We start from the raw sequence: 18767 nt of genomic DNA on the forward strand, positions 1-18767 counted from the left end.
TTCGTAGCCCCACCCCGTTTGAACCTGATCGCTATTGCTTTACCGTAATAGGTCGTGAACTGACGGAGCGTTGCTGCGGTAACGACGGGAGCTACCTTTGTGCTTTGCGGCAATGACGTTAACTAGATCCGGATCCCGATAGGCGCAGAGGCGCCGGAAGGGTTACAGGTAATGGCGGCACTGTTAGTGTCATGTTTTAGGGGTTTATTTCTTAAACTCTAGGATTTTTTTGGTTTTGTCTTTTCTCTTCTTTTTTTTTTTTTTGAGTCTTCAGAAAGGCAAGAGTAATAGCTCCCCTCCACTGTTGAGAATCTGAGATTTTCCCTCTGCATCTTTTTACATGCTTTACTCCTCTGACGGTTAGACTTCCCCTGTTTTCCGAGACATCTCGCGGTTTTATTTGATTTTAGTTCTGTTCTTTGAGGGAATCTCAGCCCCTAGGTGATCTTTCCTTTCCTCTTTAGCGGATCCTCGCCCGCTTACATCCTCGTCCTTCGTCTGAGGAATGGAGCCTAGCAGCTCTCAGGAATCCGCAGCTGGGCAAGGCTCTTTGCCTGCAGAGTGGCCTTCCTCCGCCCTCGGACAGGCTTTCTCCCAGATCTTGCACCAGTTCAACAGCCAGGAATCCCGACGGGGTAAGGCCAGAAATACAGTCCTTCAGGACCTCAGTGCTCTATTAGAAGCCAAAGAATGTGATAAGTTATTTGAGGGGAGTGACAACTCGCTCCGTGGAATGCCCGAGATTCTAGGGCAGGTGGCAAAAGCCCTGGAGAAGCATGCGGCCCCACCCAGGGAGCCGGAAGGGAGAGGTGATCGTCACTCCGAAGTGGCGGAGAAAGCGGCTGCAGTTGGGTTGTTGTTTCTTAAGCTGTTGAGGAAAGTTGAGGCCGCCAGGAATTCGTTGGTTTGCCCGGCATGGAAGACAGGCCTCCGTCACATGGCAGGATCCATCTATATTTTTGCCGTCACACACAGCTCGGAGCAACCATGGACCAGCGCAAGATCTCTGGTCATCGCTGGGCAAGTGCTCGCCTTACTGCTTCAGGTTACTGAGTGTGGTTCTGTGGCTGGATTCCTCCACGGAGAAAATGAAGATGACAAAGGGAGATTTACTGCGATAATGGGGCTTCTGAAACCCGAGTTGAATAAGTGAGTACTCATGTCACAAGGGCCGCGGACCTGATCTTCAACCTAATGTTTTAGATTAGCTCAAAGGAACCTCGTTTCTTCATGAGTAAGATAAAGGTGTTGTAATAACAGATCTCTTAAGGCCCAGAGAGATTATGATTTGCTATAAATGACAGAACTAGATATTGGCAAATTGAACATTAGAACCTAAATATTCAAACTCTATTTCCTTTTCTTTTTTTAATTTTATTAGGGCCGCACCCACAGCATATGGAAGTTCCCAGGCTAGGGGTCAAATTGGAGTTGTAGCTGCCGGTCTACTCTACAAATGTAAGCGCATCTTGAGCCGCATCTATGACCCACACCACAGCTTATGGCAGTTCTGGATCCTTAAACCCCTGAGCCAAGCCAGGGATGGAACCCAGGTCCTCAAGGATACTAGTCAGGTTGGTTACTGCTGAGCCAAGGCCGGAACTCCCCAGACTCTATTTTCTTTTTTCTTTTTTGTCTTTTTAGGGCCGCACCCCTGGCATATGGAGGTTCCCAGGCTAGGGGTCTAACTGGAGCTGTTGCTGCCAGCCTACACCACAGCCACAGCAACGCAAGATCCAAGCCATGTCTGCAACCTACACCACAGCTAATGGGCAACGCGGGATCCTTAACCTACTGAGCAAGGCCAGGGATCGAACGCGCAACCTCATGGTTCCTAGTTGGATTCATTTCCGATGCGCCACCACAGGTCCTCCCCAGACTCTATTTTCTAGTGCTCTTTCCAATCTTCCTGATAACTGTCCTGGAAACTGGAAGTTCTGTCCCATTTATTGAGACTTAATTTTCTTAAGTTAGATGAGTTTGGGGATTCAGAGAGGATTTAAACTTACCGTTTGAATTTAAATGTATGGATCTTGAAACTCATAGCTACTTATTCGATATGAAAGCAGTGTTTGGGATGAAAAAAAAAGTCCTTTAGATTGCTCTTAGCTAAAGTACTTTCTGTGAGTTTCCACCTGCTACTTTGTATGTTAGTGTTTGTAACACTGGAATGATGAGGAAAAAGTGAGTACATAACCATCATTTTACCAGGAACTTGGAGTTAAAAGGCTTAGTTTTGAGGCATTCTGGTGCTTCTTTTAATACCTTCTGAAAAGGACTAGTTTCATTATTTGTAACACAAAGATATCATTACCTATTACATTGTATTTGAAGATTGGTTGAGTAATGTGTGTAAACTCATTTTTTTAAGCTGTAAGTTACTGTTCAAATATTGATTCATTGGCTGCCTTATAGTAATAAAAATAAGGTTATTGAAGACATTTCCTTTACTCCTCTGTCTCTCCTCAACACTTTTTCACAGCAACCACCGGCCCCATCACCACATATTCTTGGGTTTTTTTTTGGTCTTTTGTCTTTTTAGGGCTGCATCTGCCACATATGGAGGTTCCCAGGCTAGGGGTTGAATCGGAGCTGTAGCTGCCTGCCAGAGCCACAACAACTCCAAATCTGGGCCACATCTGCACCTTACCCCACAGCTGATGGCAACGCTGGATCCTTAACCCACTGACCAAGTCCAGGGATCGAATCTGCATCCTTATGGATACTAGTCAGATTTGTTTTCGCTGAGCCACCATGGGAACCCCTGACCACAGATTCTTTACATAGCTGTGGTTAAAATTGGCTACTTCTCATTGGATACAGTTTAGACTTGGAACCCTGAGTGATTGTATTTAGTATAAGTTCTGTAAGTTGTTTTGATCTAAATCATAAAATATGTGTTATAACATCAAGAGGTATCTTCTGTGGGATGTATTTTCTTTCAAGTACAAGAAAATACATTCGGCTTGATCTGGACCCTGTGCCACTTAATGGGGTTTCACATTTTCTTTTAGGGAATCCTGGAAAAATAACCCTGCCACCAAATACGTTTTCTCATGGACTCTGCAAAAGGTCACTCGACCCTGGCTGAGCCACCATCTGGAAAGGATACTTCCCCCATCATTGCTCATCTCAGATGACTATCAAACTGAGAACAAAATCCTAGGTGTCCACTGCCTCCATCACATTGTGCTCAACGTGGTGAGTAACCTCTGCTTTGTCACCTATGTCAGTGGCACAGGCTGAGTCATCATGGCCGTTTCTCATTCATGATATCACTATTTTATCACTGCCTGTGTTTGTATCTTTTATTAACTGGCTTTCTAGTAATGCTGTAATTTGACTCAGTTCACTAATTTCTATTTTTCTCTCCATGTTTTCCTCTGCCAACCTAGAAGGTTTTTATCTCATGGGTAATGTGAAAAACATTGTCAAACTGAATAACCAGACTTTGAGTAATTAACGGTTGACAGGAGCAAAAAATTTAGCAACCTAAAGGGATTATACCCAAATGTTAAAGCTGTTAGTCAAGGAAACTTCTTTTAAACTATGTATTAGAGAGCTTTTAAAATATACATAGAAGGATAAAGTGTGGAATGATGAATCCTTTGTACCATGTTCAGTCTCAGAAATTATCAACATTTTGCCAACCTTGGGAAACTTGAAATTGGATAATTTGTCTGATTGCAGCCAGCTGCTGATTTGCTCCAGTATAACAGGGCCCAGGTCCTATACCATGCCCTTTTCAACCACCTGTACACACCGGAGCACCACCTCATTCAGGTAATTTTAAGATTTGTTCATAACTCTGAGCTCTCATATTTAAGTAGAACGTGGCATTATATAAATAATAACTGAGCAGGTTTGGTGGTATTGGGGTGGTTTGAAGAGGATTTCAGAGAGTTCCCATCGTGGCTCAGTGGAAACAAATCTGACTAGTGTCTATGATGGTACAAGCCTAGTTCAGTGGGTTAAGGATCCGACGTTGTCATGATCTGTAGTGTAGGTCTCAGACTTGGCTCCAATCTGGCATTGCTGTGGTTGTAGTGTAGGCCCGCAGATACAGCTCCAGTTCAACCCCTAGCCTGGGAACCTCCATATACCATGGGTGCAGCCCTAAAAAGACAAAAAAATAAAAATAAAAAAAGGATTCAGGAAGGAGGTGATACTTGCTTATGAGGGATGAATAAGAGTTTCTTGGGGATGGGGTCAGAGAGAACATTCTAAAAACAGAAGAAACTAGTTAGGTTAGGGCTCCTGAGATGGTGGTTTAAAAAAACAAAAACCGAAAAAACCCCCAAAGATCCTAAGAGAGCTAAAAGGGATTGCCTAGACACTGACATTTTGATAGGGTGATCAAATTGGATACAAATAGGATCATCTTAGATTCTTTTTGGGAGTATTTTTATTGTAAATACTTGTAAATATCACTTAGACTTGGGAATTTAGTCATAGTAGACACAGAGACTCCTAAATTTGGGGTTAAAGTCCTACCTTTGCTGTTCTTTCCCATTTTATAGATTAGCGAAGAGAACAGCTCTGTGGAGAAGGTATTAATTTGAGACTCAGGTGGAGATAAAGAATGTTAAAAAAAAATTTTGAAAATATAAATACACTTAGGAGTTCCCATCGTGGCTCAGTGGTTAACGAACCCGACTAGCATCCATGAGGACTTGGGTTCTATCCCTGGCCTCCTCAGTGGGTTAAGGATCCGGCATTGCTGAGCTATGATGTAGGTCACAGATGCAGCTTGGATTGTGTGTGGCTGTGGCTGTGGCGTAGGCCCGGGGCTACAGCTCCGATTCAACCCCTGGCCTGGGAACCTCCATATGCTGCGGGTGCGGCCCTAAAGAGACAAAAGGACAAAAAAAAAAGAAAAAGAAAAAAGAAAGAAAGAAAATATAAATACACTTAGTGTGTTATTACTAGAATCTCTTAATCTGTGACCTGGACCCCAGTGATGGTAGAGTAGTGGAAGTTGCTAGAAAAATCATTGAGTGTTGTGAATACAAACTGGTGAACTACAGTTTCTTTCTGTTACTTCCTCCCAGGCAGTGCTCCTGTGTCTGCTGGATTTATTCCCTATCCTGGAGAAAACCCTGCACTGGAAAGGAGATGCAGCTCGACCCACCACACACTGTGATGAAGTCCTGCAGCTGATCCTGACCCACATGGAGCCCGAGCACCGCCTTCTCTTACGCAGGACTTATGCCAGAAACCTTCCGGCTTTTGTGAAGAGGTGAGTCCCTGGGGGCTGGGGCTGGCCATACGCCACTTTAGCTCTTTGGTGACATATTCTCTTTTTGTTTTTAGGTTGGGGATCCTAACTGTCCGGCACTTGAAGAGGCTGGAGCGGGTCATCATTAGTTATCTGGAGGTTTATGATGGACCTGAAGAGGAGGCTAGATTGAAAATATTGGAAACCCTAAAACTTCTCCTTCAGTATACTTGGCCCAGGTAAACCAGCCAGCAGACAGGTGTGCTGAGAGGGGCAAAACCAGCTGATACTCTCTTCAGAACTTGCCCAGGTGTACCTTCAGCACAAAGTATTAAGGACATGCCATATATTTGAATAGCTCCTGTTTTTACATACCAACTGGATTTCATGTGCAGGTGGCACTGAAAAGATCACATATACTCAGTGCCTTCAGGTGTACATCTCTCTGGGTTTATAATGCATGCTAGAATTTTGAAGGCTGGAGTTCCTGTCATTGCTCAGTGGTTATTGAACCTGACTAGCACCCATGAGGACTCTAGTTCTATCCTTGGCCTCGTCAGTGGATTAAAGATCCAGTGTTGCCGTGAGCTGTGGAGTAGGTCACAGATGCGACTTGGATCCCGAGTTGCTATGGCTCTGGTGTAGGCTAGCAGCTATAGCTCCAAGACCCCTAGCCTGGGAACTTCCATATGCTGCAAATGTGGCCCTAAGACAAAAAGACCAAAAAAAAAAAAAAGAATTTTAAAGGCCATATAGAAGTGCTACAGTAGACATGCTTTGTTCATGGTAATGTTTCTTAAATCTGAGAACGGAGCATGCATAGCACATCATGGGACACCTGTGGTGATCACGAGGGTACTAATTTAAGGTGATCGCTTAGCCTTTCAACGCTGGATTGAGGTGGGTGTCCCAAACAGAAAGCTGGACCTCAAACATGCAAAAGTCTGCAAAAGGCTCTCCTGCATGAAATAAGGTTTGATTTGGCCAGAATCCAGCGCCTCAGCAACACGTGTGCCTCTGCTGTGAACCATATTCTTTCATGTCCTTATAATGTACCCAGTCTCTCCCACAGTCACATTTGTAATGAGATTGCCTTTACTTCCTTACTTACTCCTCTACTAAAGTAGAGGATGGAAGACCACTCTCCCAGTATACTGACAACTCCAAAATTTACTCAGAACCTGGTGTTAAGTACACGGTATTTGAAAAATGACTGGAAATGGATGGATAAGCGAAACAGAATCAAACTAATATTGTTCAAGTAGAAGAGATCAGCAAGCAAATACAGGGAGGTTAGAAAATGAATGTCAAGCATGGAGGGGTGGGGCCTGAGGAGTGGGAACAGCAGACTATGCTGAATGATGACAGGTGGAGGGCTGAGAGGCACACAAGTTACAGGCAACTTCTCTTTTTAAGATCAAGATAAGGGGAGTTCCCGTCGTGGCGCAGTGGTTAACAAATCCGACTAGGAACCATGAGGTTGCGGGTTTGGTCCCTGCCCTTGCTCAGTGGGTTAACGATCCGGCGTTGCCGTGAGCTGTGGTGTAGGTTGCAGACGTGGCTCGGATCCCGCGTTGCTGTGGCTCTGGCGTAGGCCGGTGGCTACAGCTCCGATTCAACCCCTAGCCTGGGAACCTCCATATGCCACGGGAGCGGCCCAAGAAAATAGCAACAACAACAACAACAACAAAAAAAGACAAAAGACAAAAAAAAAAAAAAAAAAAAAAAACACCAAGATAAGGGATGCAGACTTTCCTTCTCCCATTCACATTTCTCTCCAGAAATATGGTTTATTATGTATATTTCCACACAAGTTAAATTATTTGTCAACTTCCAATAAGGCTTTTTAGTTATTTTTTTATTGTAAAAAAATACATAGAATTTGCCATTTTAAAGTGTGTGATTTAGTGGCATTAAGTGCATTTACAATTTTGTGTAATCATCACCACAATCCACTTTCAGAATTTCTTCATTAAGATAAAAACTTTTAGAAAAGTGAAGTACATAGACAGCTCAGCTGGTGGTAATCTAGGAACTAGAATTAAAGTGACAGAAAATTCAACTGACACTTAGGTCTCAGAAGCCAAGCTTAGTTGCCTCACTATTTTTAACCTCCAAGCCTAAGACCACATCAAAACTAAGGAACTATGGGCCATCTCTTGTTCTCCTGGCAAGATTCTAGCCCCTGGTGGGGGGGGTCCCAGTTTTCCCTTTTTAGAAGGGGCTGTTTCCTTATAGTAGAACCACACTCCTGGAGGGAAACCAGGTATTCCTGGGCAGACCAGAGCATCTGTGTGTATGGGTAGTGTGCTGTAGAAAAAAACAGGGGGCTTGAAGTTCAGAAATCTAGAGTCTGGTCTCTAGTTCTGCTTTTAGCTCTGGGGACTTTGTCACTAAACTTTGACTTCAGTTCCTTCATTTATGAAGTAAGGGTTTTATACTATATGGCCTTTGAGGTCTGTTTTCAATATCCTGATTCAAAGCATGGACATTTTTTTTTTCTTGGTTCCAGAGTTTCCTGTAGACTTGTGGTCTTATTGAAGGCTCTCCTGAAACTGATATGTGATGTAGCAGGGGATTCAAGCCTCACACCTGGGCCTATTAAAAGCACCTTGTTAGAAGAGGCCACAGACTGCCTGATTCTCCTGGACCACTGCTCTCAAGGACAGGTGAAGGTAAGCGACAGTCTGTGACTTGGTCTCAACTAGGCCTTATCACCCTCAGGAAAATCCTGTGATTCTAATTTACTATTTACGTGCTTGACCAAGTCTATAAATGAACATGGAGTGTTCACATCTCTGCCTTTGAGCCTTCTGGCCTTCAGCAGTTTGATTAATACCTTATTCTGCCTTTAAAGCTATTCAGAACTCTTTAGACCAAAAGGCAAGAGGTGTTTCTGGAGCTAGGACAGAGTAGATGTTTCTGGAGCTAGGACAGAGAATGGGCAAAAGGATCATGATCAAGAGTTTGTAAAATTTAAATTCTGTTTTAGTGGACTGAATTAAAAAAAAAAAAAAAGAAAAAAAATGTTGAAACAATGAACTGTAAGCCACCAAGAAATAATCATTTATGTAGAATAGTTCAGATACCAGAAATGTTTCCAGTTTTTGGGGGGACAACTGTGTTTTCCATATTCTTATTTATCCACCTGGGAATTTTTTCTTTTTTTCTTTTTGCTACTTAGGGCAGCACTCGAGGCATAAGGAGGTTCCCAGGCTAGGAGTCCAATCGGAGCTGTAGGCATTGGTCTACACCACAGCCACAGCAATGTGGGATCCAAGCCACGTCTGCAACGTACACCACAGCTCATGGCAACAGCAGATCCTCAACTCACTGAGCGAGGCCCAGGATCAAACCTGCATCCTCATGGATCCTAGTTGGGTTCATTAACTGCTAAGCCATGAAGGGAACTCCCACTTTTAACTTCTCAGAGGCATAGGTGTATAGTAACTGTGTGTCTACTTATATATTTTTAATTAGCTATTCTCTTATTTCTTACCCTATTTAGAAATCTTCAATTGAAAGTTTTAAGGCAGCATGAAAAGAAATTCATATCCTATAAATACTTAAGGATAGTATGGTTTATTACTAGTTTATTCAAATTATTTCATCTCAGGTTTTTAATCTTGCAGTTTTCAAGCCCTAGATCTAATCTGATTCATCTTGGCCAGCATTAAGCAGTTTCTTCATGAGCCAGCAGGACATTTAGAAACGTGCCAACAGTTTCTAAAGTTACATTTGTTCTGCAGATTGTGCCCTGGCAGCATCCATTCTTTCCTGGTATCAAGAAAAAACAGCCAAGGTAAAAGAAAAAGAAATAACACCCCTCCCCCACAAAAAAATCAAAGCCTGTTTGGTTTCATGTTTCAGGGTCTCCTGGCTAAAATCTCCCAAAGCTGTGAAGACAGTAAGGTGATGAACTGCATCCGGAAAGTGCAGCAGGTTTCTGAAAGCACTCCCTATGACGCAACTTAAGACTTACATCACTTTGCTAAAGACAAAAGGATTTTCTTTCTATTCCACTTGTTTTAAATGCAGTTATCTAAGGAAAAAGGTATATTTACAGTAAATATTGTAATTTAGATCTTCTTTATCCTTTTTTCTTTTTATTCCCATAGAAGTAGGGAAAGGAGAATTGAAGTCTGGATATTTCTCAATAAAGCAGGGTGTGTGTGTGTGTGTCTGTGCGTATGCTCCCATGCAGAGGGGAGGACACCAAGAAAACGGGTGGGTGGCATTTAAAATTTTAAAATATTTATACCCACAGACTCATCTGTTAAGCTTCTTGGGCTCAAACTGTTACTTCAGCACATGTGCCAATGCTATAAAAATACTCTGTTCACAACTTAAACTCTTCTCCATCCCCTCCTAGATTTTTTGCCCCAGAGAAGTAGCATAAATATAAAAAACATGAATATTGTGCTAAAAAGATAAAGAGCAAAAACTGGAGGTGTATGTGTGTTTAAGATTAAAAAAAGGGAAGAAGTTCAAAATGTGCAGTCCTATTTATAAATGTCTGCAGGGAAATCACGTGGTTTTGGCCTTAGCCATAGGCTCTGTCTCCTGCTCATATTCTATTTCCACATATGCTCGTTTCCTCCTCAAAGGTCCTTTCAGAGGTGTTTTGCCTTTGTATTTGGCATCAAGGGCCTTTTCCTCTTCCTCAGTGGAGGATTTATCATCCTGCTCTTCATCACTGCTGGCATCCAGTTTATCCATATCCTAATGTGGGGAGGCAAAAATTAGGAGAGAAGACACTAGCTTCATTCCCAAACTCGAGTCATCATCCTCTCAATTTAGAATTAAAACTAGAGGACTCATCTGCTGTGTGTGACCAGAACCTCCCTCCCCCTCCCAAAGGACAGCTTTTCACCCATGAACCTCACCTCAAAGTCACTTATGTCACTCTCATCCACTTCATCATCTTCCACAAACTCTCTTTTCCCCACATCCTAAAATAAAATGTAACTATTAGGTTCAAGATACATGATGAAAATTCAGCTTAGACATCTCATTGTATTCTTTTTTCTTCTTTTCTTTTTAGGGCTGCACCTGTAGCATATGAAGATTCCCAGGATAGGGGTCAAAATGGAGCTGTAGCTGCCAGCCTACACCACAGACGTAGGCAGGATCCCAGCTGTGACTGTGACCTACACCACAGCTCATGGCAATGTCGGATCCTTAACCCACTGAGCAAGGCCAGGGGTCAAATCTGCGAACTCATGGATTCTAGTCAGATTCATTAACCACTGAACCATGACAGGAACTCCATCTCATTGTATTCTTTGATAAGCACATCAATAACAAACAGGAGAGTTCACTTATTAGGCACCAAAACTGACCTATTTCCAAGTTGAATACTTCTGAACTTAAAACATTTTAGGGATATCAATTCTGCCTGATTTGGAACAAACAATTCTGTGTACATTCAACTAAAACTATTAATTTTCAAATATCAAAAAAAAGTTTACTAATAGGAAAATAACACCTTTGTAACCCATGTGAATCTACTTGTTAAATCTGCCCTTTTCTCAAAAATACCATCATTTAAGTACTTCTGTATTACTAGCAAGCTTAAATCCTCTGTAAGTTTCAGTAGGCCCCTTAATGTTATAGTCCATCAGTTGATAAGGACTCCTCATTGGTAACCTTGCCGGAAAAATTTTAGAACTCTAGTAATTAAGGTTAAATTGTCAATATATAATGTTTGTTAGCTAACCCTGGAAAAGCAGCCACTACTGAACCAAATTAATCAAAAATAATAGGAAAAAAATGACCAAATAACTACTTTTAGTTAGGGAACTGAAAATGCTATTCTGTCTCAATTACATAAAAATAGATCTAATCCTACAAACTACTGCTTGACAAATCAAAAGACACAAAGCTCACTTCTTCATCTTCTTCGTCTTTTTCCTCAGCATCTGAAGAGTCACTCCCTGCCTCCTGCTGCTCCAGGGCCTTATCAAAGGCATGGATGGGGAAGTTGTAGATATCGCCATACTGAAGAACATAAACATAGGTCAGCTGTTACATTTGGATCTTATGCTTCAAGTCCCCTGTCCAACAAGCATATTATTTTCCTCGGTTTTTAAATGAGAACATTTAGCTTGATAAGTATATTACTATATTATTTTCAAGCCTAGAGCCAGTGGTATCTTAAAAAAATTCCATTTTTGCTATCTAATCAGTGGTTAATGCCAAATAGGTAACTTCTATGAAGGGTGCATACTAGATCACTTAAAATTTAGTACTCTTTAAAACCCATGGATTGGAACAAATGTAATTCTGCTGACAAAGGGGAGATAACAAGGAAAAAGTAAATTTTATTCATGTTGTCTCTGTAAATGACATTAATTTTTCAAAAAAGAATAAAAATTCATTTTTTACAACCTTAAAAGACTAGGATGAATGAATAGGCATGAGGATTAAAACCATATGGCTATTAGAAAGATCTGGAATTGTTGTTTCAGAGTAAGAGTTGGGAATAATGGCAAAAAAGAAAAGGTCTCTATACTACAGTGTCAAGGATAACTATAATATTTTATGTACTTGCATCATTGAACTAAAGTGGAAGCCAGGGCCCATATGATACTTATTTATTCCAGGAATAAAATCAAGGTGAGGCTCTTTCTAGCATCTCCAAAAATAAAACATTTCCCACACTACCTAGCATATCACCATCTACAAAATAAAATTTCCACCCCAAAGTTCCTAGCTTTCTCACCGTATCTTGTTTGAGTCTCTCCAGCAATTCCTTTTCGATAGCATTGTCCAGCTGAGCAGCTATCAATGCCTTTTCCTATGATAAAAAAAGAGCAAACCCATTTACTTCATTAGTACTCATTTTTTAGCCTGTAGCCGTGGAAGAAACCAAGGGTTTATGTGTGTGAAATATGTAACCACCTTTTCCTCTAGCTTTAACAGGAACTTCTGCCTGTCCAACCAGATATGTGTATTTCCCCTGTCAAACCTTGGAAGGCCTTCAATTAAAAAAATTCCTATGGGATTTTTACTTATGAGATTTCTAAATTAAATTCTAACAAAAGCCTTTGACAGATCTACAAAGCAAACAGATTTACATATATTTAAATATCTCGAAAAATTAGCAATCCTGAAGCAAACTCCATAAAAGCTTTGAAAAGGGAACAGAGGCCTTTATTCATTTACATTTTCTAAAGCCATGCCAGCTTCCACATGATAGAAAAGTAAATTTAAAAAAATTTCTTCCTTCAGTGATCTCTGTAGGAAATGATACAATCTGTACACAACTGAAACATAAAAATGTAGCCTCACTCTACTGTTCTTGTCAAAGACTGCATTAATTTGATAGTAAAAATCACAAAGGATGTTACACACTGAAGCTGTAGAATGAACAGTGCACACAACCAACCACAGCTGTATCCCAGGGAGACAGAGGGAACAGGGAGCAGATAAAAGATTACTGTGATGTTCAGCGTTTTCCTCCAAAGTAGGTGCTTACACCTCAGGGTTGTGGTACAGAACTCTACGTGATTAATGGAAACAAAAGCATCAAGACTATTAGAGCTACTTCTCGATAGGATACGATAAATGATAAATGTCTGTTGGTGGAAGTGAGGTAAGCAACGCAAACACCTAGAATGACTGAAAATGTGAACTTCTCAGGAAAAGCTAATTCCTGGGTATTAAGAACAAAAGAATATTCAGCCTGCGTGAGCTCCCAGTGAGGTGGGTGGGCTGACTGCTCTCTGTGACAAAGGTTGGAGTTTCTGGACTAGCTTTTCAAGGGATAGCACAACATTACCATCACTATTCACTACTTCAGTAACAAAGCTGACCAGTTTACTTCAAAGAAACAAATAATTCCAATTAATTCTTTACCAGCAATTTCAGAGCCTCCCAAGCTCAATTTAGAGGACTAATACAACCTGAATCAACATGAGGTTACTGAGAAAAAATTTTAAATTCCATCTAGTGTGAATTCATCTAGTGAAATATTGTAGTATTTCACTGCATGACTACTAGTGTGTTTGATGATAATGCACAAAACCTGCTGAGAGTAACATGTAAAATATAAGATTAGCAACATACTAAAATTCTGAAATCTGAAACATCTAACCTCAAGAATTTCAGAAAATTTGTAGATCTCTAAGGTATTTTACTTGTTCTCCATTACCAATATCCCCAAAGCACCCACATTTTAACCTGTGCTGCAAGTCAGTCTTCAAGTATGAACTCTCAGGTATCTTATGCAACTTGTACCATGCCTATTATCTAGGACCCAAACAGTTCATAGACAGTGGGAACAGACTCATTCTCAGGAGCCCTACCTGCACAGCCCTACCCTCAATGAGAGAAGAGAAGCTACAATTATCAGAACAATTAGTTACCTCTCTTCTTTTTTCCCTCCGTTCCACCTTCTTACTCAAAGGAACAAGTTTCCTCCTATGGGAAATAAAACACAAGATCAGTACATGTTCCTTTAAAAAAAAGGAGTTCCCTCTATGGTGCATGCAGTTGGTTAAGAATTCAACTACAACTGGGAGTTTGGGGTTAGTAGATGCAAACTATTGCACTTAGAATGGATAAGCAATGAGGTCCTGCTGTACAGCAAAGGGAACTGTATCTAATCTCTTGTGATAGAACATGATGAAAGATAATGAGAAGAAGAATGTACACATATATATAACTGGGTCACTCTGCTATATAGCAGAAATTGACACAACATTGTAAGTCAGTTGTAACAGAAAAAAAAAAGAATCTGGCTGCAGCAGCACGGGTCACTGCGGAGGTGTGAGTTGGATCCTTGGCCTGGGAACTTTCATATGCTGTAGATGCAGCCATAAAAAAAAGAAGAAGAAAGGGAGTGGAATTGATTTTGTAGGGCTCAGCTCAATATAGCAAGATGTACTTAAAATTTTCTAGATAACACTGTAATAAGTCAGGCATGTTTACGTATATTTGACAGACACATTACATATATGTGGCTGTTTCTGTTTCTTTAAGCATTCTGAGACTCTGTAGGTACTCACCATGCTGAAGATTAATGTTTCAGTGAACTAAGAAAAATGAATTTTCTACAGAAGCCTGACATCTTTAGCTTTCTCTACAGGTCAAATGAAAAAGTATTAGGGCCTATCACTCCTTAAAGAAGGCATTCAATTAGTTCCATGGATTTCATATCACTTTTTTTTTTTTTTTTTTTTTTTAAAGGGCTGAATCTGCGGCAAATGGAAGTTCCTGAGCCAGGGGTCAAGTCAGAGCTGCAGCCTATGCCACAGCCACAGCAATACCAGCTCCAAGCTGCATCTGTGACCTGTTGCCAACGCCATATCCTTAACCCACTGAGCGAGGCCAGGGATTGAACTTGCATCCTCACAGAGGCACTGGTTCCTTAACCTGCTGAACTACAACAGAAACTACTCATATCATTTTAAAAAATCAATTTTAAAAATTAGTTTTCAGTGAACCGAGAGTAAGGTTCATAGAGTCCAGTCTTTTCGCATTTTTTTAAAGATCATTTTCAGTTCCCTAATTTTAGGATTCCATCAGGGTTATAAGGATAATTTTTTGAAGCTGTTTTTCACAGGAAGGGGATAGTCAAATTGTACTATACTGTTTTCAAAATCCTGCAAAATTAAAAGATACAACTTTAATCTGTGGTAAAGCTGCTGCTTCTTAGCACATCATAAAAATTTACCCAAAGCTGAGTTTAATAGAAAGCATTACTAGAGGTTTCATAATCTCTCAGCTTCATAATATGAGGCATGGAAAGATAGATTAAATGAATGATCAGTACTTACTGTCGCTTTAATGTAAGTTTTCGAATTCGAATTAGGTACTGGGTGATCTTGGTGAATCTTTGCTTACATTTGTGTCTAATGAAACGAGGCCAGTAAATTAGATTTTCATCTATTTGTTCCAGTGCTTTCTCATAGTTTTTATGAAGACGGACCTGTCAAACAGAAAGGAACCTTGAAGGGCAAGAGTAAATGTTTAGGTCTTTACTTTTAACAACACTTTAAGGTAGACATGGTCAAAGAAGCAAGAAAAGCATGTGGCTTTTTTGCTCTTAATCAATGGTTATCATAATTTTCTCTCCTAAGGCTTACCCGTTCCCAGAGACGCCTAGGGAAAGCTGCTCGTTCTATAACCTTCATATACAGATAGCACTGTCCTGCAGGATAAAGTAGATACTTTTTATTATTTACAGAGAAACTAAAGAATATCCCTTTTGCAATTGTTGAGAACTTCTTATAGAAGTTAAAACTGACCTTTCTCTTCTTTGATAGTGGCATACTGACTATTTGCCAGGGGACAGGATGACCGATTACACAGTCCAGTCAAGCTGTATTCATTTCTACAAAAACTCTGAGTCTTGGTTCTAGAATGGGAGGAAATGAGCAAAAATTAGAAGATGGGTTACCAAGAGGGCAACTGAAGGAATCTTTGTCCAGGGTGAAAATCTAGACTCACCTGATTTTGAAGGAACAAAATTGCTTGTTTCCTAGTGTATCCCAGATAACCTGCAAAACAGTGGAAGCCCATTGCGATTGCTCTGACCCAATAGATAACATATTAATCCAAGACAACAATGCCCTAGGGCAGCACCCTTCTTACTGAGGAAAGGGGTCTTCGAGGAATGAGAGGACCAAGAAATGCTTTGTAAAATAGTGTGATTTATTTGTTTTCTTTTAAACTCAAATAACAGATTACTGTAGGAAAAGTAAATACAAATTAGCAACAACCAGAACCTCATACCCAGACAAAATTTCATTAGAATTTTATAAATACCTGTACATTATACCAACTAGCATACCTACATGTATATTTTGAACAATATGAGATATATATAGTACTAATTTTCCTTTTTTACTTAATTTGTTCATCATTCATCATTGTAAAACACTGCATAGTACTAGATTTTTGGATATACATACCATGACTTTATCACATTGAGGACAAGGAAAATCATCTATTGCTATCATCCACTAACTCGTGCTCTATATTCATTCAGCATTTACTGTACACTTAGTTTTTGTAAGACACTGACATTTCAAAGTCCTGACACACAGGAGGCACTCAAGCACATACTTAGCGTTTTACAGAGAAAGATACATAAACAAAACAATACAAAGCACTATTCTAAATGCCCCAATAGGGGTGTATTTGAACCTGAGAGCCTTTGAATGAGCTGTCTTGAGGAACTGGGAAAGGCTCTAAAGTAGTTAAAGGGAAAAATACAAAGTAATGTTTAAGAATGGAACAACATTTTTGGAGATTTTACAGGATCTATGTTTGGTGGGGGATGGTAGGAAACAGGTAAGAGAAAATGAAATTGTAAAAGTAGGAGTTCATTCTAGCTTGTGTCTCTAAATATCATCTCTAAATTGATGACTCTCAAACTGTCATCTCCTAGTCAGATTTCTCCCCTGAGCACCAGATTTGTAGTTATACATCCAGCTTCCCACTTAACATCTGTACTTGAGTGTTTAAAAGACAACACATTAACAGGTCTAAATGGAGCTCTCAATTCCACACCTCTCAAAAGAATACTGTGTTCCTTCCCTAGTTTTCCCACCTCCATAAATAAAGCCAACACTGAATGGTTTGTTTAAATCCAAAAATCCCTTGATTTCTCCCTTTTCTTCTTCATTTAATCCATAACCGAGTTCACACTGATAAATCAAATCTCGTATTCATTAACTTCTTTTCGTGACCATTATTACCTTAGTTGGAGCTATTTTCATCACACTCTAATCTCCTTACTTCCTCTCCTTCAAAAGCCTGTCACACAACTAGAGAAATTTTCACAAATGTAAATCAGATGTTATTTCTCATAAAACTCCCAAAAACACTTCCTCCAAGACTCCACATGGTCTTGTCTTGCAGGGATATCCGACTTCACTACCTATTTTTCTTCCCCTGATTCCTATAACACGGTCACACTGATGTCCTTTAACACATTCCTTCTCTCTCTTACATCCAGATCTTTGTACTTTACAGTTTCTACCGCCTGCACTGATTGCTTTCCCCTCAGCCCCCAGTGGCGGTTCATTTTCATCTTTTAGACTCAATTCGTATTACCTATTCCGAGAAACCTTCCCTGATCAGCCCTATCTGAAGAGGTCTCTCCTCCTTACTCGCTACTGCATAACCCCGATGTTTCTTTCATATAGTATTACATAGTTCAATTGTATTTAATTTGTTCACGTGTTTACTGTCTCCCCCACCAGAGTGTTCCAGGAAAGCAAGAGGCCTTTCGCCTGGCTTAATAACAACTAAGTCTCAAGTAATTACTACAGTGCCTGGCACACAGTAAGCCCCTGAATATATCTCTTACAAGTAACTAAACGAATAAATCTAGGATGCTTCCAAAATTATGACGCGGACAGAGAGTGGAGCAAATGTAAAGAAAAGCATAACACAGGAAAATTGAGTCGAAAAGTAACGTGCACGTGGATGAAAAGGATCCTTAAATCTGGTGTCTAAACTTCATTTCACCGCCTCCCACGCTACCACCCACCTCCCAACCCCGCCGCCCCCCAAGTTCCGAGGGACCATACGCAAAGTCCTTCTTTGCTAGGAACCAAGGACCAAGGACCCTGGGAGCTGAGGTGGAGGTGTTCTGGCCTTAATCCCGCCGGGCGTGGCCGATTGGCCCGGGTATACACGTGAGAGCCCCACGCTCGGAAATCAGGGTTCTGGAAGCCTCGCTTCGGGAGCGACACGAGACTAATGGGCCACCTGAGTAGGCGGCTTCTGAGTCTCCTAAAGCAGGCAAGACATCCTGCGTAAACCCAGGTGGCAGAGCAACAGGAGGAGACTTACATCATCTGACTGCATGGTGTTAGTGGTTCAGCGAGCAGCCAGCCAGGTCAGGACAGCAGCCATGCTGCTTCCGGAGAATCACTTCCGGGAAGTCCAGTCTCGCTTATCGCGAGATTTCAGATTTCTCGGCGTTGCACAGCGCCCCTTGGCGGTCTAACTTTGGCACCCGCCTCCACGCCACCACCTGGACTGTCACAGAGCGCTTGCACCGCCGTGGTCTTGACCCCGGCTTGGCTTAGGATGGTATACTGGCCAAGGGCCCCTGCGACCCCGCGCAGGAGTTGGCGGGATTCCAAAGCGCGGAGGCTGAAGGCGCTGGGGGCGGCCCTGTCTAACGCGCAGTTTGAGACGATTCTTGAGTATTGGCGCCGGCCCCCCTGGCCGGGCCTCCCCTCGGCCAGGCAGTGGGCTCCAGACTGCAGGCCGGGTCTCAACGCCCGGCTGTCAGGGCTGCAGTGTTGTCCTTTGCCGGGTGTGTGGACTTCATATGAGGTCTGCTTCGACCCAACATCCACGGTTCAGTACATACTCCTCCCTCACTTACCCCCGCTGACACTTGTTTGTTGCTGTATTGGGTCCTAGCTTTTGAAATTCATGGAACAGGTAATATTCCAAAGCAACGCATCCCACTCCCCAACCCCTCCCCGCCCCCGGCTTTTTATTTTGACTGGGGAAAAAGAAAGTATTAGCTCTTACCTTTTTTCGAAAGTAAAGCCATTTTAAGTTTAAAAGACTCAAT

General features: G+C 41.4%; 2 protein-coding genes across 9 annotated transcripts; one reads left to right on the forward strand and one right to left on the reverse strand.

Annotated features, from left to right (window-relative positions):
- The first annotated feature begins 120 nt into the window (after positions 1–120).
- On the forward strand, positions 121–11615 carry TTI2 (TELO2 interacting protein 2). Of its 8 annotated transcripts, XR_014829935.1 has the most exons (10): positions 121–168; positions 465–635; positions 976–1149; positions 3015–3201; positions 3691–3783; positions 5052–5239; positions 5314–5457; positions 7731–7893; positions 9089–9272; positions 11137–11615. XR_014829935.1 is itself a non-coding variant. In XM_085000167.1 (9 exons), the coding sequence occupies exons 3-9, from the start codon at positions 1121–1123 to the stop codon at positions 9191–9193; spliced, it is 909 nt and encodes a 302-aa protein (XP_084856293.1). In that variant the 5' UTR covers positions 121–168; positions 465–635; positions 976–1120; the 3' UTR covers positions 9194–11615. The 8 variants fall into 8 exon arrangements, 4 of the variants coding, with proteins under 4 accessions (XP_084856293.1, XP_084856292.1, XP_020937452.2 ...); XR_014829934.1 differs by having other exon boundaries at positions 121–635; XR_002341173.2 differs by having other exon boundaries at positions 465–1149.
- On the reverse strand, positions 8389–18091 carry MAK16 (MAK16 homolog). Its single transcript, NM_001243808.1, is given in 10 exon segments — positions 8389–9940; positions 10105–10170; positions 11108–11218; positions 11943–12017; positions 13588–13642; positions 15001–15152; positions 15310–15374; positions 15472–15581; positions 15674–15723; positions 18029–18091. Coding segments are annotated over 10 exon segments (894 nt in total). The 5' UTR covers positions 18044–18091; the 3' UTR covers positions 8389–9745.
- Positions 18092–18767: the final 676 nt, after the last annotated feature.

Source organism: Sus scrofa, chromosome 15, assembly GCF_054392235.1.
Source record: "Sus scrofa isolate SSC_HxYL_T2T_F1_AM1 chromosome 15, Sscrofa_HxYL_maternal_Yorkshire_Landrace_v2.0, whole genome shotgun sequence".
NCBI classification, from domain to species: Eukaryota; Metazoa; Chordata; class Mammalia; order Artiodactyla; family Suidae; genus Sus; species Sus scrofa.

What these genes read in the sequence shown, in the direction of transcription:
- TTI2 (XM_021081792.2), top strand. Translation starts at nt 506, where the DNA reads ATGGAGCCTAGCAGCTCTCAGGAATCCGCAGCTGGGCAAGGCTCTTTG. An exon ending in ATCACATTGTGCTCAACGTG is followed by an intron (nt 3,202 to 3,690) that starts GTGAGTAACCTC and finishes GTCTGATTGCAG; the next exon opens with CCAGCTGCTGATTTGCTCCA. An exon ending in CTTCCGGCTTTTGTGAAGAG is followed by an intron (nt 5,240 to 5,313) that starts GTGAGTCCCTGG and finishes TTTTGTTTTTAG; the next exon opens with GTTGGGGATCCTAACTGTCC.